This window comes from Onthophagus taurus, chromosome 3 (genome assembly GCF_036711975.1).
Source record: "Onthophagus taurus isolate NC chromosome 3, IU_Otau_3.0, whole genome shotgun sequence".
NCBI classification, from domain to species: domain Eukaryota; kingdom Metazoa; phylum Arthropoda; class Insecta; order Coleoptera; family Scarabaeidae; genus Onthophagus; species Onthophagus taurus.
Window position 1 is genome coordinate 21,139,374 of NC_091968.1, and position 24,584 is coordinate 21,163,957.

Consider the following 24,584-nt stretch of genomic DNA (forward strand, 5'->3'; position numbering starts at 1 on the left):
AAAAGAAATAAATTACGAAATGGCTAAATCAAAGTTGAGAACTGAAATTGAAAAAAGGAAAGCTTCGGAGCGAATAATTACAAATAATTCAAATACCAATAACTTAAATCATGCCTCATTTATTTCCAATCGACAAGCTGTATGTTATCTTTGTAACAAACCAGGACATTTTCAACGAGATTGCCATACAAGCGAACAAAGTGGACTTTAAGGTCAAGGTCGTGGTTACTTTAGAGGCAATAGATATAATAATGGAAACTTTAGAAGAGGATTTGAGAGAAAAGGAGCATGGGGAAACTATGGAAGAGTAACCAGGGGATACCATTATGGTAATCATGGATATCAAGGAAAAGTCAAGTTTCCACAACATGTTGAAAATAGATGCAGTCATCAGGCAGAAAAGGAAGATCATCAAAGCAGTAATGAAGAGGAAGAAAGCACCAATCCAAATTGCTGTTGCTGAAAAACACCAATACATGAAAGCAATAGGTGTAGATAAAATTAAGGTATTTACTAAAATCAAAGGATAAAACATTGGTTGTACAATTAAGAATGTATTTTATGTTCCAATGGCTTGAAGAAACCTTTTATCAGTTAAGAGATTATATGCTGCAAATATAAAAATTGTATTAAGTAATATTATGGTTAAACTATATAGCAGAGAAGATTTAGTAGGTGTAGGGCATTTAAATAATCTATATAACGTTTCATTTCAAATTAAAAACAATGAATACATTAATGTTGAAAAAGAAACAACACCATCAAAATTATGGCACAAAAGATACAGTCATTTATGTCAAGCAAATTTAGAAAAAATAATCAAAAATAATTTAGTAAGGCCCACTTTTACCACCTCCTGTCATTCTAGCTGTTAGCATTACAGGAGGTTAGCGCGTAACATTAGGTTATCTCGAAAACGGCTTTTACCACTCCGACTTATGAGGAGGTTAAGTTTATTGCAAGGTTAGGAGATATATCTAGGGGAATTTTATTAAGACGGTTGGCCGAACGTATAAATGATCTAAAATTGGATTATTTGTAAATGTTTGTAAACAACTCTTTGACAAGTGACATTTCTTAGCGATTGTCGTTGTGTAGTTGTGATTAGAAAACTAGAATAAGAGAAAATGGCTATGGATTCCATTCAATCAATTTCAGGCGACAAAAAACGTCCGCGATCAATTAACTTTAAAATGGAAGAGGTCGATTTATTGATCGAATTGATCTCCGACCGAAAAAAAGTTATAGAAAATAAAAAAAGTGATACCGTCACCTGGAAAGAGAAACAAAATGTAAGTGTAGTATAAAACACAATTTTCAATTTCAATGTTATGGCGATTTATTGTATGCAGGTGTGGGAGGAGATAGCGGCGACGATGAGTGCTACAACGGGAGTTGCAAGAGACTCAAAATCGTTGCGCACAAAGTATGAATTTTTAAAAAAAACCGTTCGCAAAAAATGTGCGGACATGAAACAAGAAAAATTGAAAACTGGTGGAGGTCCTTGTTCCGAAATACAACTCACACCTATCGAAGAAAAAATTAAAGGTAAATTTTAAAGTACATTTAAGGTTTAAATTATAAATATAGAATAGCCTCTGTTATCTGTTCATGTGGAATTTGTTCATTAATATGATTATGTTCTTTCTAGCTTTGATAATTTTGAGTGTAGACGGAATGAGGTCTATTTGTGATTCTGACGCAGTAAACAATTTTTTGTCGGAGATATCGTTAGCACCTGCTGATGTAGGTGCTAATATGTCTCTTACAGAACAAACATCTGCATCAGCAGGTGCTAGTTCTGAATAGGCCGGCAAAGAATTATTTATTGATGCAGAATCACAAATAAACACACCCACCCCAGAGGATGAAGTCAACAAAAGTCAAAAAGAAAGTGATTGGAATGTTTGGACTCCCAAACAATTACGGAAGAGAAAGAGTAGTGTTTTAGAAAGTGGCAAACGAAAAGGTAGAGTTGAAATAAATACAGTAAGATTAGGAGAATTAATAAAAATAGTTTACAGGTGACAACAAAACAATTCACAATAGCTACAATGAATATATTGAAAAAAAAAAAGAACTGTGCAATTTAAAAATTGCTAATGAAAAAGAACGGCACCAATTAGAAATGGAGGTACTAAAATATAAATTAGAAATTAAAAAGAAAAAATTGGCCTCATTAGAAAAAAATTAGTTTTATTATTTTGTTACATTGTTTATTACTTATTGTAAATATATATGTTATCGCAAAGTTTCGAAATATTGTATCATTTCTGCCCTTTTATCACCGGCAATGTCATCACCATTTCTCTCCACTTCTATGTTGGGGTTATTATCGTCATCCTCATCCTCGGGTGGTAACGGTTCCTTCATGTCAACGCATATATTATGAATAACCGCCGTTGAAACAATGATTGGTTGTATCCTTACAAATAAAAGAAATAATCACGGAATAATTTTTTTAACTAATTGGTTCTAATTGTTACCTTTCCGTCGCCACCCTCATTTCCAATCTTAAAACTTGGAATCGTCTCTTCCAAACCCCATACTGCCGTTCTACGACATTTCGGGTCCTTATTTGAGCTTCATTATAGAGACGCTCTGCCTCTGTCCTTGGTGCGACAAGGGGAGTTAACAAATAATTTCTAAAATGGAACAGTTCATTTACTATGTTTATTATAATTCTCTTACAGTGTGAACTTACGTATTGCGATACCCACTGTCCCCAAGCAATATACCGTTTCCAAAATGGCCCTGTTCAAACCTGTTGCGTATACTGCTATTATTAAAAATAGTTTGATCGTGCGTGGATCCAGGCCATCTAGCCACTATATCTAAAATTTTCAGATTTGCGTCCGATACCGTCTGTACATTAAAGGAAAAATAGCCTTTTCTATTCCTAAAATTTTCTGCTTGGTCTCCACCTAAAATATAACATAAGAAATGTTTGATATACATTGGTATATCATATTTCTAACAATACCTGGCGATTGAATTCGTACATGCGTACAATCGATGGTGCCAATAACCAAAGGAAATCGAGCAATGTTATAAAAGCTTCTTTGCGCTTTTCCAATGTCGTCACCCTCCGGCATTTTGCAGTATTGGGGTCTTAAATTGGCAATGGCTATTGCCACCAACTTCACTATTTGAGATGCTGCAGCTTCACTGACCCCACAAAAATCAGCCACAGCCAGCAACATATTACCCGTAGCAAAAAATCTTAATGTTAATAATAACCGGTTTGAGGCAAATATTGCTGAATTTCTAGAAAATAATATCTTTTATTTTACAAATGATACTAAATTATACAATATACAATACCTTTCCGTTCGTGGTTTAATGTTTTCTTCAACCTCTGACAACAACCGATGAAAACATTCTTTGGAAAGGCGGAACCTCTTTACGAATTCGGCGTCAGATAAATGATGAACATGATCGATTCTTTCTTTCATGACTCGGCCACCACGAATAGGAAATAATTCCTTGATTTCTTCCAGATCTTCAATCATCTCTTCGTCACTGCTACTTTCACGTTCAAAATCCATTTCAATACAAACACAACCACCGCTCGTTTCTTTTAGGTTATGAATTTGACACACGTGTGTTGTTTGAACGGTACGCCACCTCGCGGAAATAGTTGAATCACTTTTAACCTACCGGTCAGACCGATAACAGGCACCGAAACCGGCTGTCAATGTTACGCCAAAAATAACCGGTAGGTCAACGCTAACAGTAACATAAAAACGGTGGTAAAAGACGATTTTTGACATAACATGAGGTTAAAGATAACAGCAAGAATAACAGGAGGTGGTAAAAGTGGGCCTTAATGGAATTAAAAATTTAAAAACGATTAATTTTTAATTTTGTGATTCTTGTGTTAGGATCAAATTAAATAGAATAAAGTTTGGAACAAGAACAAAAGCAAAACGGTTATTAGAAATCGTACATACAGATATTGCAGGACCAATAACTCCTTTATCACATGATAATGGAAAATACTTTATTACATTTATTGATGATTATTCGAATGTTTTAAAGAATATGTAAATATGGCTCAGTCAAAATTTAATCTCAAAATAGCAACTATAAGATTTGATAATGGTAGAGAATATAATTCAAAGGAAATTAGATCTTTTTGTAGAAATAATGGAACTTTAATCGATTATCCTGTAACATATACACCCCAAGAAAATGGAAAATCGGAAAAATTCAATAGAACATTAATCGAAAAGGCAAGAGTAATGGTTGAAGATGCAAAAATATATAACCTCCTTATATAACAGGAATCGTACAACATCAAATATAAATAATGTGACACCAGCAGAATTATGGTATAAAAGAAAACTGAATGTTGAAAATTTAAGAATTTTTGGAGTAACTGCATATGCCTATATAGGCTCCTAAGGAACTGAGACAAAAATTTGATCCAACACCTGAAAAATGTATAATGATAGGATACACAACTACTGGATATAGATTATGGAGTTTAGAAAAGAAAAAGTAATAGTTTCAAAATCTGTTATTTTTAATAAAGAAGAATTTTATTATGAAAGTAAGTCAAAACCAATACAAATACAGGAAGAAAATAAAGAATTTTAAGATGACGAAGTACTAGATAGCGACCCAGAAGGAAAAGGAAATGTTGAACAAAAGGAAAACAGGAAAATTGGTGAATAGAATAATAAAACTACCACGGAAATACGATGCTTATGAAATGTATATGTCATTTAATGCAATCAATTTTTTAGACAGGGTACCTGAAAATGCTACAGATTTAGAAGGAAGAGATGACAAATCTTTTTGACACTTTTAGATTATACGAAAATGTAAGTTGTGTTACAACATTTTTTTTCTTAATATTTTCCGATCCAACCCAACGATTATTATAGATCGTTTTAGAAAGAAAGCTTTGAGGTTTAATTTAAAATAAGTTTCATTCCTTAATTTCAATAAATACGGCTTTCAGGAATTTTTAAATTAGCATCTTTTTTGACACTTTTAGGTTATACGAAAATATAAGTTTTGTTTTAACATTTTTTTTTCTCAATATTTTTCCAATCCAACCCATCAATTATTATACATCATTTTAAAGAGGAAGCTTTGAGCTTTAATTTAGAATGTCTCATTTCTTAATTTCGATAAATACGGTTTCCAGGAATTTTTAAATTAGCATTTTTTTTGACACTTAGATTATGCGAAAATGTTAGTTTTTACTCAATATGTTTTTTCTAACTACAGGTCTGATAAATAAATATTCAAATTTACTGCGTCCACGAAATGTCGTAGCGCAAGTTCAAAAAAAAGAGGAAGTTGTGAAAACTGTTCTGCCAAAGTTAGACCCCACTCAAAATGTACTGCGTGCAATGTTTATTTATGTTGTAATGAAAGAAAGATCTGTTTTTCTGAATATCATAATGTGATTTAGCTAAAGCAAGTATTATTTATTTTCTAACGTAATAAAAAATGTATTATTTTTATATTGGCAATAAAGAAAAGCATCACTAAAATATATTTTAATGCCTGATGGTACTCTCAAGTACCATTATCCTTCTGGAATGGGGGGATTGCATATCTTGCTTAAATTGATTCCAAAGGCGTTTACTGAGTGTATTTTGATAGCGTTTTAATTCTGTCACAAAGTTTCAACATTTTTAACTTCTTGGAACACAAAGGGTTAAGTTGTGCACGAGTTTGTCTGGACAGTGTTACCAGAACCTGCTTTTGACTCTGAGATATAATTCGACAATTATATTTGAATATTTAAATTTTTCAATTTATTAGTAAATTTAGTAATGTCATTTTTATTAAAATAATTCTTTTCGATAGAAGAGGGGCTATTTTCTGGCCACTTTAGAATAACATTACAATACACATCTTCTTTCAGGTATCCATTTAAAAAAACTGTTTTCATATCCAGTTGTTTAAATACAAATTTGAAAAATTAAACTTAAGTCTTCTATAAAGAAATGGTTCTTATCTTAAATTACAGTTTAAAGTTTCCTCTTTAAAACGATGTATTGCATTCGGTTTTATAAAAAGTTGTTGCAGAGATAGTTTAAAAATTGAAAGACTAAATTTTAACTTTTAATTAAAATCATCTATAATGTCCGCCAACTTTAAAAAATCATTCTAAACTTACTATAAGGTATAGAAAAATGGGTTATCTCAAATTAAAGATTAAAGTTTCCTCTTTAAAACGATGTATCGCATTCGGTTTTATGAAAAGCTGTTGGAGAGATAGCTTAAAAATTGAAAGACTAAATTTTAACTTTTAATTAAAATCATCAATAATGTCCGCCAACTTTAAAAAATCATTCTAAACTTACTATAGGGTATAGAAAAATGTGTTATATCTCAAATTAAAGATTGAAGTTTCCTCTTTAAGACGATGTATCGCATTCGGTTTTATAAAAAGCTGTTGGAGAGGTAGCTTAAAAAAGTTGAAAGACTAAATTTTAACTTTTTTAATAAAATCATCTAAAATATACGCCAACTTTAAAAAATCAATCTTAATTTATTACAAGGTATAGAGAAATGTGCTATATCTCAAATTAAAGATTAAAGTTTCCTCTGAGATATAATTCGACAATTATATTTGAATATTTAAATTTTTCAATTTAATAAAAATTAATTTATTAGTAAATTTAGTAATGTCATTTTTATTAAAATAATTCTTTTCGATAGAAGAGGGGCTATTTTCTGGCCACTTTAGAATAACATTACAATATACACATCTTCTTTCAGGTATCCATTTAAAAAAACTGTTTTCATATCCAGTTGTTTAAACACAAATTTGTGTTGATTTCCTATTGATAATAGAATTCGAATTGTTGTTATTTTCGCAACTGGTGAGTAAATTTCGTCATAATCAAAAAAATTTCGTTGACAACATCCTCGTACCACTAATCTACCTTTATATTGTTCCTCTATCTTTTGTTCTAAGGGTTTTCTAGCAAATACCCATTTCTCTGTTACAAGTTATTTCTAGTCCTAAAAAATTCTTCAAATCACTCGTCTTTTAAAGCAAATTCATCCATTAAGTTCTTCTTGCATTTTTCTTCTTGCAAAATTTATGAAAGTTGTGTTACTTCAATTTGTTTAACATTTTACAGATAACGTTACATGAATAATGATACAAATAATTCTAATCAACGAGACATTTCCGCTATTCTCGTAACACTTAGCACGTTCACCTCGATTCCTTTCCATTAAATATTCCATATATTGAACTACTCATTCGATTTTAGTCTTTCTTTTTGTAAAAGTTCTCTCCGTTCATGGATCAGTAACCATCGTGTCTGAGCAAAATACATATAACTTACAAGATTCGCGTCGTGATTTCCGTCACGGGAAGCGATGATTGACCCAATACTCGACACCGTATTTCCATTAAGCATAGAATTAACCAGCTAACACGGTTAGTTGCACAAACTGAACGGTTACTTTCTGCATATAAATTAACTTTTACCCAAAAAAAACATTTTCTTGTGATTCGTTTTATAACAAAACATACAAATGACACGCCGAACAATCAGTGTTAACTCGCCTCGTGATTTCTTTTATTATTTGCTCATTTTTTGCGAATCCCTCGTGCCTCAGCGTTATTATTTCGAGATAGTGGAACGAGCTGGACGTGCGTTTTTCTGCGTTCCTCCGCGCGAAATGATGATTTGTTTTAAGCGTCATTAATCACTTTCAAACTCGAGTACCATCCATCCATCCTCACCGAAAACCCTCCCTTTGCTACTGCTACCAAACACGATCATGGTCGTGCTCGTTCAAATTTATATATTTAGTAATTCGATATGATTTTTTTTCTGTGACACTTCAAAGAAATGTAGTTCTTGGAATTCTTTTTGAATTTTTTGATTAAAAGTTGTCTTGAAAACGGTTTTGTACGACGAAACGTCCAAAACGGGCGTCCGTGTAATCCTAAAACACTTATTACGTCCCATAAATCAATATTTATAACCCGGCTTAACGAACGAGCTAATTTATTCAGTCCATCGCTAACGAAACCAGCCCCGCGGAACGACCAGGAATGTTGTATCTATACGAACGGAAAACGACCTTCCATCGTTCCAACCACACAACAATCATTAGTTTTCTATCTTAATGAAGCGTTCATAAGAAAAAATAACAACTCGAAAACCCACACAATTATACACGAATTCTATTCCCTGAAATAACTCTTAAGACAGTTTGAGAAAAAGAACGAAAAGCTTAAAAAACGATACATCCGGCTTGTTTATGTTATGGGAGCTAAGAAATAACCCTTTTTTTAACTCGCATAACAAATTAGCAAATTAAAGATAAAAGTGTTCTTATTAAAATGACACACTTCATTGAGTTCTCAGAAAAGTGCTCTCTGAGATGTAGCTTGAAAAATTAAACTTAAGTCTTCTATACAGAAATGGTTCTTATCTTAAATTACAGTTGAAAGTTTCCTCTTTAAAACGATGTATTGCATTCGGTTTTATAAAAAGTTGTTGCAGAGATAGCATAAAAATTGAAAAACTAAATTTTATTTTTTTTAATTTAAATCATCTGAAATGCACGCCAACTTTAAAAAATTATTCTTAACTTATTACAAGGTATAGAGAAATGTGCTATATCTCAAATTAAAGATTAAAGTTTCCTCTTTAAAACGATGTATCGCATTCGGTTTTATGAAAAGCTGTTGGAGAGGTAGCTTAAAAATTGAAAGACTAAATTTTAACTTTTTTAATAAAATCATCTAAAATGTACGCCAACTTTAAAAAAATCATTCTTAACTTATTACAAGGTATAGAGAAATGTGCTATATCTCAAATTAAAGATTAAAGTTTCCTCTTTAAAACGATGTATCGCATTCGGTTTTATGAAATGCTGTTGGAGAGGTAGCTTAAAAATTGTAAGACTAAATTTTAACTTTTAATTAAAATCATCAATAATGTCCGCCAACTTTAAAAAATCATTCTAAAGTTACTATAAGGTATAGAAAAATGTGTTATATCTCAAATTAAGGATTAAAGTTTCCTCTTTAAGACGATGTATCGCATTCGGTTTTATGAAAAGCTGTTGGAGAGGTAGCTTAAAAATTGAAAGACTAAATTTTAACTTTTTTAATAAAATCATCTTAAATGTACGTCAACTTTAATAAAATCATTTTCGTTTAATAATTTTATATCTTTTGCTATTACGTTAATAACCCAAATTCAAAAATTAATCAATATTGTTTCGGCTCAGTTCTTTCGAAAATGTTATATATTTCATTATATTTTTGGCTTAACATGTAAATTTTATATCTAAGAGAAATTTTTGAGGTTATACAAATCGTGAGTGACTTGCAGGTAAATATAAAGACAATAGCAATTTTCGTTTAGGATATTTACTCCGTTTTTTGCAGTTTAATATAATCAATTTTACAAGACAATTTTTCATGTCTTCATTCATTCATCAGACGATGTTTCTCTTGTCTTGATTCTCTCGATATGTCCATTATTTGACCGATGACGGTAATTATACAAACTTTTTTTATATAATAAGTAGCTTTAGTGATATACTATCCTGAACTCTTTGTTTATTTTTATGTCGAAACACGTGTTGCACCAAATTTAATAAAATAATAAAAATATATCGTTCAAGCGAAACATAGGCTTTTATTTTCTTATTACAAGGTATGGAGAAATGTGTTATATCTCAAATAAAAGATTAAAGTTTCATCTTTAAAACGATATATCGCATTCGGTTTTATGAAAAGTAGCTTAAAAATTGAAAGATATAAGATCAAGGTAAATTTAGGACATTTATTTAAACTTTTTTTATCACTACACTTATTGAAAAACATATATATCATCACCATTTACACGTTTTGCGTTTCGTGGCAACATTTTTTTCTCTTTCATAATCTCCTCAATATTTCAAAAGTTCTTTAGTCCTCCCAGTTCGTTAATCCGAAGTCTCTCCTTCGTCGTTTGACGATTTACACACGCTTATAATCATTACACACACACACGGCCTATAAATCACGTGTAATTAAAATCCTACGTGTGCCAACTCCGACTTATACGCCTCGGAGACTTTTTCACATTGAATGGGTACTTTTTAACACGCTCATTTAGAGTTTTAAAGTCGACCGCACTTTTTTTACTTTTTATATTTTATAAAAAAAAAAACAATATTGAATTATTAAATAAATACTTTAAAGCTTTAAACGACAGTGATATAATATAATGTTTTATTGCGTTTCGTTTATAGCGACACGTATAAAAGTACAAAGTAACAATTTGAAGGATCATAAAATCACGGATAGCCCAGCTCGTAACGATAAAGTAATCTGGAACGAAATAAAAGAAGTAGCAACAATAACTTGAAAAATTTATTATTTAAGACCTAATCAAACCAAATTGACAATTTGAAAGTGTTGCGCGTTCAAAGTCATGTTGGTAGTCGTGTATAATCGTTACAAATCCGTTGGGGAACAATGGTCGGGGTCAAACGCGGGAGGACGACAACAAACGGAATCTAACAGGAGTCGAGTAATGACAAGGCTCCGGGGGGCCGGGCGCTATCCGGAGTACTCCGGGAGGTTCGGAAGGTGTCAGATGTCGAAACGGCGACCAACCGGGAGTTCGGATCGTCAACGTTTGTCTCCGTAATGACCCACTTTACGTGATTAACCGCTTGTCACATCTTCACGCCGCACCAAAATGCTTCAAAAGCAAAATCATGACATCAAAAAATCTTCGATCTAAAAAATACTTAAAAAGAGAAGTTATAGAAGAGACCAGATACGAAAGATGTAATGAAAAAATTAAGGCTAATGAGAAATTCAAGACTTAAATCTTTGGCCAAGTTGTTGTGGAGGAAAGGAAGCGAATTATAAAAAAATTCAACTTTTGACGAGCTAAATAGTTACCTCGAACAGATAATGGCATACCTAATACTTTAATTTACTCGTACAGGTTGAGGGCAAAAAAAGATAACAATTACGAAGACATACAAGTATGTTATAAGGCATTTTTGTCTATACATGATATAACAGGTCGAAGGATTCAAACTATTCAGCAAAGTTTGAAGGAGATACATTCGAACAGACCACATAAACACAATAATGACACTATCACTCTTATTAATGATTTTATCAAGTCTTTGAGAGGCCTGAAAGCTTAAATATTTCGAAACTTCATGGAATGTTTAATGATAATCATCCAAAAAATCACGTGTCTGACGATTCATTCAGGACAGAATTTAATAATAACTTTAATATTTCATTTGGCTATCCAAGCAAAGACACATGCAGTACCTGCGATGCTTTCAGGATTCAAAAGGCTTCTATTACAGGAGGAGTAAACAGTGTCAGCAGTTTTCTTGAAAAAAGTAAAGAAAATTAAAACTCGAAGTTGACCATAACCTTCATTTAAAGAAAGCAGAAAAATTTGATTCCCTGAAGATTTTCTTTAGAAAAATTCCTTCAAATCAAACACAATAGTATCAAACACAAAAGTAGTGGTAGTGAATAATCGGAAATTGAAGTGAATAGTGATAAAGATAACACAGAAAGTGGTAATGCGACAGAAAGTCATGAGAGTGATAGTGACTAATTTACCTGCTACAATACAAGCTGGAAAAGAGGTAAAAACTCCCATTGACGCACTGAGATGTTTTATCAGTGATGATAATTTAAGATTTTTGGACTCCTTTCGTCGAAAATTGTAAGAAATACTACACGATAAGCGAGAATGCAACATTACATGAAATGTTGGGACCATTTAAAGGAAGGTGTAGTTTTATACAACACCTCCCAAAGAAAGCAGTAAAATACTGTATAAAAGTTTTCGGTATCTGTTGTGCTTATACCTATTATTTCTTAGGAGGAAAAGTATATGCTGGTAAGGCAGGAAATACAGTTGCAAAGGATCTGACCCACAAAGTTGTTATGGAAATCACGTAACCAATACATAATATAAACAAAGAGATGAGTTTTACATCAAAACAAAGAGGAGAGTTCAACGTTTAATTTGATGTATAAATCATTTCTTAGTTCCTATAAATATAGTAAGAAGAAATTTTTAAAGTTTGGGTTGTATTTACTTAAAAATTAATATATCTTTGTAATTCAGCACAATCTTAAAGAATGCGTATGTACTTTATTTACATTAACAAAGAAATGAATTTTATATCAAAATAAAAAGGAGAGTTCAACGTTTAATTTGATGTATAAATCGTTTCTTAGTTCCTATAAATATGGTAAGGAGGAATTTGTAAAGTTTGGGTTGTATTTATTTAAAAATTAATATATCTTGGTAATTCAGCACAATATTAAAAAAAGTGTATCTAGCTTATTTACGTTAACAAAGAAATGAGTTGTACATCAAAATAAAAAGGAGAGTTCAACCTTTAATTTGATGTATAAATCGTTTCTTAGTTCCTATAAATAAGGTAAGAAGGAATTTTTAAAGTTTGGGTTGTACTTATATAAAAATTAATATATCTTGGTAATTCAGCACAATCTTAAAAATAGCATATCTACTTTATTTACGTTAACAAAAAAATGAGTTTTACATCAAAATATAAAGGAAAGTTCAACATTTAATTTGATGTATAAATCGTTTCTTAGTTCCTATAAATAAGGTAAAAAAGAATGTTTAAAGTTTGGGTTGTATTTATTTAAAATTTAATATATCGTGAAAATTCAGCACAATCTTAGAAATAGCATATCTACTTTATTTACGCTAACAAAGAAATGAGTTTTATATCAAAATAAAAAAGAGAGTTCAACGTTTAATTTGATGTATAAATCGTTTCTTAGTTCCTACAAATAAGGTAAAGAAGAATTTTTAAAGTTTGAGTTGTATTTGCTTAGAAATTAATATATCTTGATAATTCAGCACAATTTTAAAAAAGCGTATCTACTTTACTTACATTAACAAAAAAATGAGTTTTATATCAAAATAAAAAGGAGAGTTCAACGTTTAATTTGATGTATAAATCGTTTCTTAGTTCCTATAAATAAGGTAAAAAAGAATTCTTAAAGTTTGGGTTGTATTTATTTAAAAATTAATTTTTCTTGGCAATTCAGCACAATCTTCAAAAAAGGGTATCTATTTTATTTACGTTAACAAAGAAATGAGTTTTATATCAAAATAAAAAGGAGAGTTCAACGTTTACTTTGATGTATAAATCGTTTCTTAGTTCCTATAAATAAGGTAAAAAAGAATTTTTAAAGTTTCGGTTGTATTTGCTTAGAAATTAATATATCGTGATAATTCAGCACAATTTTAAAAAAGTGTATCTCCTTTATACACGTTAACAAAGAGATGAGTATTATATCAAAATAAAAAGGAGAGTTCAACGTTTAATTTGATGTATAAATCGTTTCTTAGTTCCTATATATGAAGTAAGAAAGAATTTTTAAAGTTTGGGTTGTATTTCTTTAAAAATTAATTTCTCTTGGTAATTCAGCACAACCTTTAAAATAGTTTTACATCAAAATATAAAGGAGAGTTCAACATTTAATTTGATGTATAAATTGTTTCTTAGTTCCTATAAATAAGGTAAAAAGAATTCTTAAAGTTTGGGTTGTATTTATTTAAAAATTAATTTTTCTTGGCAATTCAGCACAATCTTCAAAAAAGGGTATCTATTTTATTTACGTTAACAAAGAAATGAGTTTTATATCAAAATAAAAAGGAGAGTTCAACGTTTACTTTGATGTATAAATCGTTTCTTAGTTCCTATAAATAAGGTAAAAAAGAATTTTTAAAGTTTCGGTTGTATTTGCTTAGAAATTAATATATCGTGATAATTCAGCACAATTTTAAAAAAGTGTATCTCCTTTATACACGTTAACAAAGAGATGAGTATTATATCAAAATAAAAAGGAGAGTTCAACGTTTAATTTGATGTATAAATCGTTTCTTAGTTCCTATATATGAAGTAAGAAAGAATTTTTAAAGTTTGGGTTGTATTTCTTTAAAAATTAATTTCTCTTGGTAATTCAGCACAACCTTTAAAATAGTTTTACATCAAAATATAAAGGAGAGTTCAACGTTTAATTTGATGTATAAATCGTTTCTTAGTTCCTATAAATAAGGTAAAAAGAATTCTTAAAGTTTGGGTTGTATTTATTTAAAAATTAATTTTTCTTGGCAATTCAGCACAATCTTCAAAAAAGGGTATCTATTTTATTTACGTTAACAAAGAAATGAGTTTTATATCAAAATAAAAAGGAGAGTTCAACGTTTACTTTGATGTATAAATCGTTTCTTAGTTCCTATAAATAAGGTAAAAAAGAATTTTTAAAGTTTGGGTTGTATTTGCTTAGAAATTAATATATCGTGATAATTGAGCACAATTTTAAAAAAGTGTATCTCCTTTATACACGTTAACAAAGAGATGAGTATTATATCAAAATAAAAAGGAGAGTTCAACGTTTAATTTGATGTATAAATCGTTTCTTAGTTCCTATATATGAAGTAAGAAAGAATTTTTAAAGTTTGGGTTGTATTTCTATAAAAATTAATTTCTCTTGGTAATTCAGCACAACCTTTAAAATAGTTTTACATCAAAATATAAAGGAGAGTTCAACATTTAATTTGATGTATAAATTGTTTCTTAGTTCCTATAAATAAGGTAAAAAGAATTCTTAAAGTTTGGGTTGTATTTATTTAAAAATTAATGTTTCTTGGCAATTCAGCACAATCTTCAAAAAAGGGTATCTATTTTATTTACGTTAACAAAGAAATGAGTTTTATATCAAAATAAAAAGGAGAGTTCAACGTTTACTTTGATGTATAAATCGTTTCTTAGTTCCTATAAATAAGGTAAAAAAGAATTTTTAAAGTTTCGGTTGTATTTGCTTAGAAATTAATATATCGTGATAATTCAGCACAATTTTAAAAAAGTGTATCTCCTTTATACACGTTAACAAAGAGATGAGTATTATATCAAAATAAAAAGGAGAGTTCAACGTTTAATTTGATGTATAAATCGTTTCTTAGTTCCTATATATGAAGTAAGAAAGAATTTTTAAAGTTTGGGTTGTATTTCTTTAAAAATTAATTTCTCTTGGTAATTCAGCACAACCTTTAAAATAGTTTTACATCAAAATATAAAGGAGAGTTCAACATTTAATTTGATGTATAAATTGTTTCTTAGTTCCTATAAATAAGGTAAAAAGGAATTTTTAAAATTTGAGTTGTATTTGTTTAGAAATTAATATATTTTGGTAATTGGACGCACTAAGATTTTTATCAGTTATGATATTATAGATTGGATAGTAGTCTTTACCAACCTAAAAATACAGAGCAAAACTGCAAATAACAAAAAATTTTAAACTTATGAAAAACAAACAAACAAAGAAGAAATCTTAGCAATAATTGGTCTTCTTTATCTATGTGGTGTGTTCAGATCCGCTCATTTATCACTAGATGACTTATGGAGTACTAAGTATGGACCTCCTATGTTTCATGCAATTATGTCTAAACGACGTTTCGAATACCTTTTGGTCAATTTAAGATTTGACTATAAAATCACCAATAAATTAGCAGCGATTTCAAATTTTTTGACTCCTTTCGTCGAAAATTGTAAGAAATACTACACGATAAGTGAGTGTGCAACTTTAGATAAAATGTTGATATCATTTATAGGAAGGTGTAGTTTTATACAATACTTCCCAAAGAAAGTAGCAAAATACGGTATAAAAGTTTTCGGTATCTGTTGTGCTCGTACCTTTTATTTCTTAGGAGGAAAAGTATATGCCGGTAAGGAAGGAAATAGAGTTGCAAAAGATCTGGCCCATAAAGTTGTTATGGAAATGTCGCAACCAGTACATAATACAGGTCGAAATTTAACCCCTGATAACTGGCGCAGTTCTATTCCTCTAGGACAAAGTCTTCTTGAAAAAAAAATCATCCTCATCAGTATTGTACAACAGCACGAATCCAGACGCAAAAAAAAATAAAAAACATGGCAGACGACATTTTATAAAACTGTAGCTTTCATTACAAACATTACAGGAACCAGTGAAACACAATTTGAAACGTTGTTACTGTTACTCCTAAGAAAAGGTCCCGTTGTTCATTTTGCCCCAGGACAAAAGATAGAAAAACTGCTGACAGATGTGTTCAGAAAAACTGTAAACGATTTATATATAGAGATTACAGTGTTATAATGTGTGCTTTCAATTGAGATATAAAACATTAAAATCTCTCAAAGCGTTCTTAAGTTATAGTGGGTCCAACTTAGAAGAGCTATACAAGGTTAACTCTAAAGAATTGAGATTTGGCATTTTGTGATTTCAACAGAACAAAATATGACGAATCGAATGAGGTATAGATCTTGATAATCGTTTAGGAAAAATTGTGGGCTAACTTCGCATCGATTAAAAAGAGTTTGATTTTGAGCTTGTATACCTCGTTTTTTTTTGTTCTTTCATTTCTTGTGTCGTTTTTCCGATCGTCACCGTTCCGACGAACATTCCGATAAATAATTCAATCGGGCGCGACTGAAGCTCAATTAAATCCCGTCCCCTTGGCCTTCGTAAATCAAAGGTGCACTCATTAAAATAGTTTAACTTGTGTGTGTGTGCGTTTCGAAGCACAAGCAAGACCAGCCTCCAGCTGCGTATTCCTCCTCCACCACCTCTCCACCGCCACTTCTTCCTTTTTTTAATTTCCTTTTGCTTCTTTCGTTTCTATCTCTTCTTTGGTCCAATTAGACGGGAGCATATTTGTGTAATTACCGCGAACCAAACAACATACAGCCACGGAGTTGCTACAATTGAGTTGCGATTTTATTCTTTCGTTTTCTTCTCAATCCAGAAAGAAGAAATTATCCGATACGGATTTGCGCGATTTTTAATTTATAATTTTAACAAATAAATCTTCGGTATTAATCAAGACTTGGTTTAGTAGAAAATGTTTGCATCCGGTCCTGCAAAAGAGACGCGTTCAATTGCTCGGTACAAAGCAATCGCCCGAGGAACTAAGAAGAAGACGAAGAGAAAACCAGTCGATCGGTTGTTTTGGTCCTCTTCCTTTCCTCTCTCTTTGAATGACATTGATTACTCAGTCGCTCCAGCTCGCGCGGTTTTATCAACCGACGGCCTGTCTAACTGTATACCAGAAGTACGAAGAAGCAACGAAGCAGAAGAAGTAAAAGAGAAGGCGCTCTATAAGCCAAATCTATTCGAGATCTCCTTCTAATTGCTTCTACCATTGCAAAAGCAACTGTGTTGTAGTTAGCAACAACATTTTCAATAGACGCCACTACTGTTGCCGCTGCATGCAGGTTTAATTGAACTTTATTAATCCATTGTGTTCCGGAACAAGCCGAGATCGAAAAAAAATGCGGAGAAGAAGCCGAACCAACTCTGCGTGAAGTCGCGACTCTCTAACCCCATTTAAACGTTTCTTTGATTGTCGCCGTTCTTGGGTAATGAATATAAATTCGGGTTTAATCTCGACGATTCCAATCGGGTTTATGCAAACTTATGTTTGTATAGAAATTGGTTTTTGTTTACACAGCGATTGTGTAAACGATTCTTATTTCAAATTTAAAAAAGGCCTTTTAATTAATTCGAATTTTAGTTAAATCTTCAAAAATGTATATTGACTTAATTTACGTTAACAAAGAAATGAGTTTTATATTAAAATAAAAAAGAGAGTTCAACGTTTAATTTGATGTATAAATCGTTTCTTAGTTCCTATAAATATAGTAAGGAGGAATTTTTAAAGTTTGGGTTGTATTTATTGAGAAATTAATATATCTTGGTAATTCAGCACAATCTTAAAAAAGTATATCTACTTTATTTACGTTAACAAAGAAATGAGTTTTATATCAAAATAAAAAGGAGAGTTCAACGTTTAATTTGATGTATAAATCGTTTCTTAGTTCCTACAAATATGACAAGGAGGAATTTTTAAAGTTTAGGTTGTATTTATTTAGAAATTAATATATCTTGATAATTCAGCACAATCTTAAAAAAAGTGTATATACTTTATTTACTCTAACAAAGAAATGCATTTTATATCAAAATAAAAAGGAGAGTTCAATGTTTAATTTGATGTATAAATCGTTTCTTAGTTCCTATAAATATGGTAAGAAAGAATTTTTAAAATTTGGGTTGTACTTATTTAAAAATTAATATATCTTGGTAATTCACCATAATCTTTAAAATAGTTTTACATCAAAATAAAAAGGAGAGTTCAACGTTTAATTTGATGTATAAATCGTTTCTTAGTTCCTATAAATAAGGTAAAAATAAATTTTTAAAGTTTGGGGTGTATTTATTTAAAAATGTATATATCTTGGTAATTCAGCACAATCTTAAAGAAAGCGTATCTACTTTATTTACGTTAACAAAGAAATGTGTTTTATATCAAAATAAAAAGGAGAGTTCAACATTTAATTTGATGTATAAATCGTTTCTTAGTTCCTATAAATAAGGTAAAAAAAAATGTTTAAAGTTTGGGTTGTTGTATTTAAAATTTAATATATCTTGAAAATTCAGCACAATCTTAAAAATAGCATATCTACTTTATTTTCTCTAACAAAGAAATGCGTTTTATATCAAAATAAAAAGGAGAGTTCAATGTTTAATTTGATGTATAAATCGTTTCTTAGTGCCTATAAATAAGTTAAAAAAGAATCTTTAAAGTTTGGGTTGTATTTATTTAGAAATTAATTTTTCTTGGTAATTCAGCACAATATTAAAAAAAGTGTATCTACTTTATTTACGTCAACAAAGAAATGAGTTTTATATCAAAATAAAAAGGAGAGTTCAATGTTTAATTTGATGTATAGATCGTTTCTTAGTTCCTATAAATAAGTTAAAAAAGAATGTTTAAAGTTTGGGTTGTGTTTAGTTAAAAATTAATATATCTTGGTAATTCAGCACAATATTTAAAAAAGTGTATCTACTTTATTTACATCAACAAAGAAATGAGTTTTATATCAAAATAAAAAGAAGAGTTCAACGTTTAATTTGATGTATAAATCGTTTCTTAGTTCCTATAAATAAGGTAAGAAAGAAATTTTAAAGTTTCGGTTGTATTTATTTAGAAATTAATTTTTCTTGGTAATTCAACACAATTTTAAAAAAGGTGTATCTACTTTATTTACGTCAACAAAGAAATGAGTTTTATATCAAAATAAAAAGGAGAGTTCAACGATTAATTTGATGTATAAATCGTTTCTTAGTTCCCATAAATAAGGTAAAAATGAATTTTTAAAGTTTGGGTTGTGTTTATTTAAAAATTAATATATCTTGGTAATTCAGCACAATCTTAGCACCTACGCTAATGGTTTGATATCAATTTTGAGTACAAATTTGAAAATCTCCGTCTAATCTAACCTAAGATAATTTATTATTTGGGTTCCAAAGAAGCAGTGCTTTTAAAAACGATTTTTTAAACAGTGTTTTGAACACAACTTAGAATATTTTTATGTTCTAGTTTTACTAAACTTCAATTTTCTCAAAAATGGTAGCTGATAGAGATTTGAAATAAGAACACCTTTTTTATCTACAATAACTTCAAGATTTTAAAATCACTTTCAGATCTAAAACATAACCCAAGACGTAGAAGTTAACGAGAAAATAACTAAAGTATGTTAAAAACATAAATAATTATTAAAACCCCATAGCATCTACTCCAATGGTTTGATCTCAATTTTGAGTACAAATTTGAAATCCTCCGACTAATCTAACTTAAAATAAGTAATTATTTGGGTTCTATAGAAACAGTAACTTAAATAACGATTTTTTAAATGGGATTTTAAATAAAAATTGGAAATTTTTTATGTTTTGACTTTACAAAACCTTAATTTTCTCAAAAATTGCAACTATTAGAGGTTTGATATAAGAGCACCTTTTTTATCAAGGATGCTTTAAAGATTTCAAATTCATACTCAGATCTAAAATATAATCAGAGACGTAGAAGTTAATGGGAGAATAACTAAAGTATGTCAAAAACATGAAACATAAAATTGATCATTAAAACCCCATAGAATCCACGCCAATGGTTTAATCTCAATTTTGAGTCCAAATTTGAAATCCTCCAACTAATCTAACTTAAAATATCTATTAATTTGAGTTCTGTAAAAACATTGCCAATTTTCTGAAAAATTGCAATAATTAGAGATTTGAAATAAGATCACATTCTAAGAGATCATGATAAGTTTTATCGAATAATTTCAGTAACAATTCGTTTGCAACAAAACTTTGGAGTTGTTGACCATTTTGTGGGTATTATGAAATGTAAATACGTCGGTATACCGTTACCTAAAATAAAAAAAATAATAAAAAACAACGAAAGAAAAAAAATTTATGAGCACCTCGCGTCCGAACAATGAATAAATGATGAGCGCCTGAACGAAGAACGGGCAGAGAAATCATTTCGGAAGGTGGTTCGACAAGAATAGTTCAACAGGTTCAATGTAAATTTTCGACTTGGCCACTTCACCAAATGAAAACCAAACCCAAAAAGGTCGTTTATTATTATTGGGATAGAAACGAAAATTAAACCGAGAGATTTGTGAATCGATTTAGAAATTTTAAATTAATTTTTCTTCTATTTATTAGCTTAAATAATCGTTATAAATAGATCCAACTAATTCAGCTCGAAAAATTTAATTATGTATTCCAATAACATATTGAAAATATTATTTACTCTCAATCTGTGATAATGGAATGTAATTACAAATAAAATCAACCAAAATTTCGACATCAATGAACACATAATACAACAAATAATGATATTTATTACAATTTATGACCGTATTATTATCCCCTAATACTACAATAACACAAAAAATGATTCGCTAATAACTCAGGGGTTTAATTACAAATATGTTCCGATTTACAAATTTATTAATACATTTCGTTATATAATTGGAAGTTTTAACGTCATCATTTTATAGAGATGTATCTATATCTCGATTTCGCACTAAATCTACTTCATATACGTAGACTTAGCGAACTGTGACGATAGAACGGCATCAGAGCAAATGAAAGACGATCTTCCGGGTGGTACAAGCAGCTGAAGAAGTAAGAAGAGAAGGAGGAAAACGAGAGCAACAGCTAAAGTAGCAGCAGCAACATTTCTTGGAGATTATCAACCTCGTTACTGAGTCCCGGTTAGTCTTTCTAGTTAGAGGAGAACGGCAGTTTTGCTGTAGCCGTCGTTCTGCGCAAATTGTTCGGAGATAATTTTGAGGATTAGGCCTCCCTCCGGAACCCAAACGTTGTGCTTTTGCCATCTTTCCGGATAATCTAGGTTTATTTCAACGATATTTCGTTACAAAATCTAATAATAACGTTAGTTATATCGGTCGTAAAACCGGGACGTTTATATCTAAATCTATTTTTGAAAAAGAGATAACAATAATAAATACCAAATTAAATCCTCAACGTAAATTGTTTGTATGAATGATTAATTGGAAAGTTTTGAACATAAAAAATTGTTAAGCTCATGAGTACAAAATTTATGCTAAAACCTTGAAGAGATTGATAAAAGGTTTTGTTACAAATGCGTGCTTAATTAAATTCATTCTCACATGTTAAAGCAGGAAAGTAACGTTATATAACATAGATACTTATATAACGATCTATTACCATTACTTACATTGTGATTAATTAACCTAGAATAAATTAGACAAGATAACCTTTACTATTTTTTCTTATTCTATTATGCTTGAGTTATTTTCTCATTAACTTCAATATATGTGAGTATATTTTAGATCTGAGTGTAAATCTGAAATTTTTAAAGCATTTTGGATAAAAAAGGTGCTCTTGTTTCAAATCTCTAATTGTTACCATTTTTGAGAAAATTGAGATTTTGTGAAATTAAATCGTGCAAAATCTCAGTTAATTCTCGTTTTTAAAGGCACTGTTTCTATAGAATCCAAATAATTAGATATTTTAAGTTAGATTAGTTGAAGGATTTCAAATTTTTACTCAAAATTGTAATCAAACCATTGGTGTAGATTCTATGAGGTTTTAATAATTCTAGAGATCTTATCATCTCTAAGAAGTGTTATATTCCAAAAACTAAATGAGATATTAACTTGAAATAAGAAGTATTTTGAAGTAAACTTAACTAGTATTTAACATTCAAAAGATCTTCGCTTCAAATCTTCAAACTTCACCACTATGATTTTTTTGAAACATAAGTGTGAATCTGATGATCGTTGAATTCTGCATTGGTATTAATCAAAGTTTAAAATATCGTATCTCAAGAACCAATTGAGATATTTTAATAAGATAAAAAGCAATTTGAAGCAAATTTAATTAAAATTGAAAGTGTTGAAGATCGTCATTTCAAATCTTAAAATGTTGCTGTTATAATTTTATGAATTCCATGATCACTAATATTAATTTGAAGGACATCGATCTTTAAGAAATTTTATATCTCAAAAACTAAATCAGATATCAACTTAAAATAAGAAGCATTTTGAAGTAAACTTAACTAGTATTTAACATGAAGAAGATATTCGCTTCAAATCTTCAAACTTTACCACTATGATTTTTCTAAATATAAGTGTGAATCTCGATAATCGTTGAATTGGGTATTGATGTTAATCAAAGTTTAAAATATCGTATCTGACGAACCAATTGAGATATTTTAACAAGATACAAAGAAATTTGAAGCAAATTTAATTAGGATTGAATGTGTTGAAGATCGCTTCTTCAAATCTTGATATGTAGCGGATATAATTTTATAACTTCCATGATCATAAATGTTAATTTGAAGGACATTGATCTTTCAGAAATTTTATATCTCAAAAACTAAATGAGATATCAGCTTGAAATAAGAAGCATTTTGAAGTAAACTTAACTAGTATTTAATATGAAGAAGATATTCGCTTCAAATCTTTAAACATCACCACTATGATCTATCATCTCTTTGAAATATAAGTGTAAATCTTGATAATCGTTGAATTCGGTATTGATGTTAATTTAATATCAAAATCATATTTCAATCTTCAAAAATCAATAATTCACGATTACTATACATCATTTTAAAGAAGAAGATATCTTTAAAGACAAATAATACACGATTTTTTGAAAATACTTAATTATTGTAAGAATTAAACATCACAATCTTTACTTAATCATTTTTTTCTAAAAAAAGTTTTGGTACTAAAACCGATTACTATGTATCATTTTATTCTTAATGTTTAGTTTAAAGTATATCTCATTTTATAATTCCCACAATTAAAGTAGATATGATTTTTTCAATTCAATTTAGTTCTTTGCCCAATCTTACTTTTACAGCATTTTCTTCAAAAACGTTTTTCTCCTAAATTTATACATAATACATAATACTTTTTATACATCACCTTATTTGAGACATCTTAACGTTTAATTTAAAGTACATCTCATTTTATAATTCCCACAAGTAAAGTAGATATGATTGTTTGAATTTAATTTAGTTCTTTATCCAATCTTATTTTTGCAACATTTTCTTCAAAAACGTTTTTCTCCTAAATTTATACATAATACATATAACTTTTTATATATCACCTTATTTGAGACATCTTAACGTTTAATTTAAAGTATATCTCATTTTATAATTCCCACAATTAAAGTAAATATGATTTTTTGAATTAAATTTAGTTCTTTACCCAATCTTACTTTTACGACATTTTCTTCAAAAACGTTTTTCTCCTAAATTTATACATAATACATAATACTTTTTATACATCACCTTATTTGAGACATCTTAACGTTTAATTTAAAGTATATCTCATTTTATAATTCCCACAATTAAAGTAGATATGATTTTTTGAATTTAATTTAGTTCTTTATCCAATCTCATTTTTGCAACATTTTCTTCAAAAACGTTTTTCTCCTAAATTTATACATAATACATATAACTTTTTATACATCACCTTATTTGAGACATCTGAACGTTTAATTTAAAGTATATCTCATTTTATAATTCCCACAATTAAAGTAGATATGATTTTTTGAATTAAATTTAGTTCTTTACCCAATCTTATTTTTGAAACATTTTCTTCAAAAACGTTTTTCTTCTAAATTTATACATCAAACATATAACTTTTTATACGTAACCTTGTTATAGACATCTTAAGCTTTGATTTAAAGTATATCTCATTTTATAATTTCCACAATTAAAGTAGATTTTTTTTAATTTAATTTAGTTCTTTACCCAATCTTCCTTTTACAGCATTTTCTTCAAAAACGTTTTTCTCCTAAATTTATACATCAAACATATAACTTTTTATACATAACCTTATTATAGACATCTTAAGGTTTAATTTAAAGTATATCTCATTTTATAATTCCCACAATTAAAGTAGATATGATTATTTCAGTTTAATTTAGTTCTTTACCCAATCTTCCTTTTACAGCATTTTCTTCAAAAACGTTTTTCTACTAAATTTATACATCAAACATATAACTTTTTATACATAACCTTATTATAGACATCTTAAGGTTTAATTTAAAGTATATCTCATTTTATAATTCCCACAATTAAAGTAGATATGATTATTTCAGTTTAATTTAGTTCTTTACCCAATCTTACTGTTACAGCATTTTCTTCAAAAACGTCTTTCTTCTAAATTTATAC

At 29.4% G+C, this 24,584-nt stretch overlaps 2 protein-coding genes across 2 annotated transcripts; one reads left to right on the forward strand and one right to left on the reverse strand.

The window, feature by feature from the left end:
• The first annotated feature begins 832 nt into the window (after positions 1-832).
• LOC111421863 (myb/SANT-like DNA-binding domain-containing protein 3) lies at positions 833-2,251 on the forward strand. Its single transcript, XM_023055059.2, has 4 exons — positions 833-1,292; positions 1,353-1,548; positions 1,652-1,969; positions 2,025-2,251. The coding sequence occupies exons 1-3, from the start codon at positions 1,128-1,130 to the stop codon at positions 1,807-1,809; spliced, it is 519 nt and encodes a 172-aa protein (XP_022910827.2). The 5' UTR covers positions 833-1,127; the 3' UTR covers positions 1,810-1,969; positions 2,025-2,251.
• Positions 2,180-3,826, reverse strand: LOC111421861 (putative nuclease HARBI1). Its single transcript, XM_071195197.1, has 5 exons — positions 3,325-3,826; positions 2,984-3,267; positions 2,705-2,924; positions 2,487-2,645; positions 2,180-2,425 (listed from the first exon to the last, which is right to left on the reverse strand). The coding sequence occupies exons 1-5, from the start codon at positions 3,546-3,548 to the stop codon at positions 2,242-2,244; spliced, it is 1,071 nt and encodes a 356-aa protein (XP_071051298.1). The 5' UTR covers positions 3,549-3,826; the 3' UTR covers positions 2,180-2,241.
• Positions 3,827-24,584: the final 20,758 nt, after the last annotated feature.

Bases quoted from the DNA above. Each gene is read 5' to 3' on its own strand.
- LOC111421861 (XM_071195197.1), bottom strand. From the start codon at position 3,548: ATGGATTTTGAACGTGAAAGTAGCAGTGACGAAGAGATGATTGAAGAT. The intron at 2,646-2,704 runs GTAAGTTCACAC...GTTCCATTTTAG, and splicing joins GACAGTGGGTATCGCAATAC to AAATTATTTGTTAACTCCCC. The intron at 2,426-2,486 runs GTAACAATTAGA...TTTATTTGTAAG, and splicing joins ATGAGGGTGGCGACGGAAAG to GATACAACCAATCATTGTTT.
- LOC111421863 (XM_023055059.2), top strand. From the start codon at position 1,128: ATGGCTATGGATTCCATTCAATCAATTTCAGGCGACAAAAAACGTCCG. The intron at 1,293-1,352 runs GTAAGTGTAGTA...TATTGTATGCAG, and splicing joins CCTGGAAAGAGAAACAAAAT to GTGTGGGAGGAGATAGCGGC. The intron at 1,549-1,651 runs GTAAATTTTAAA...TGTTCTTTCTAG, and splicing joins TATCGAAGAAAAAATTAAAG to CTTTGATAATTTTGAGTGTA.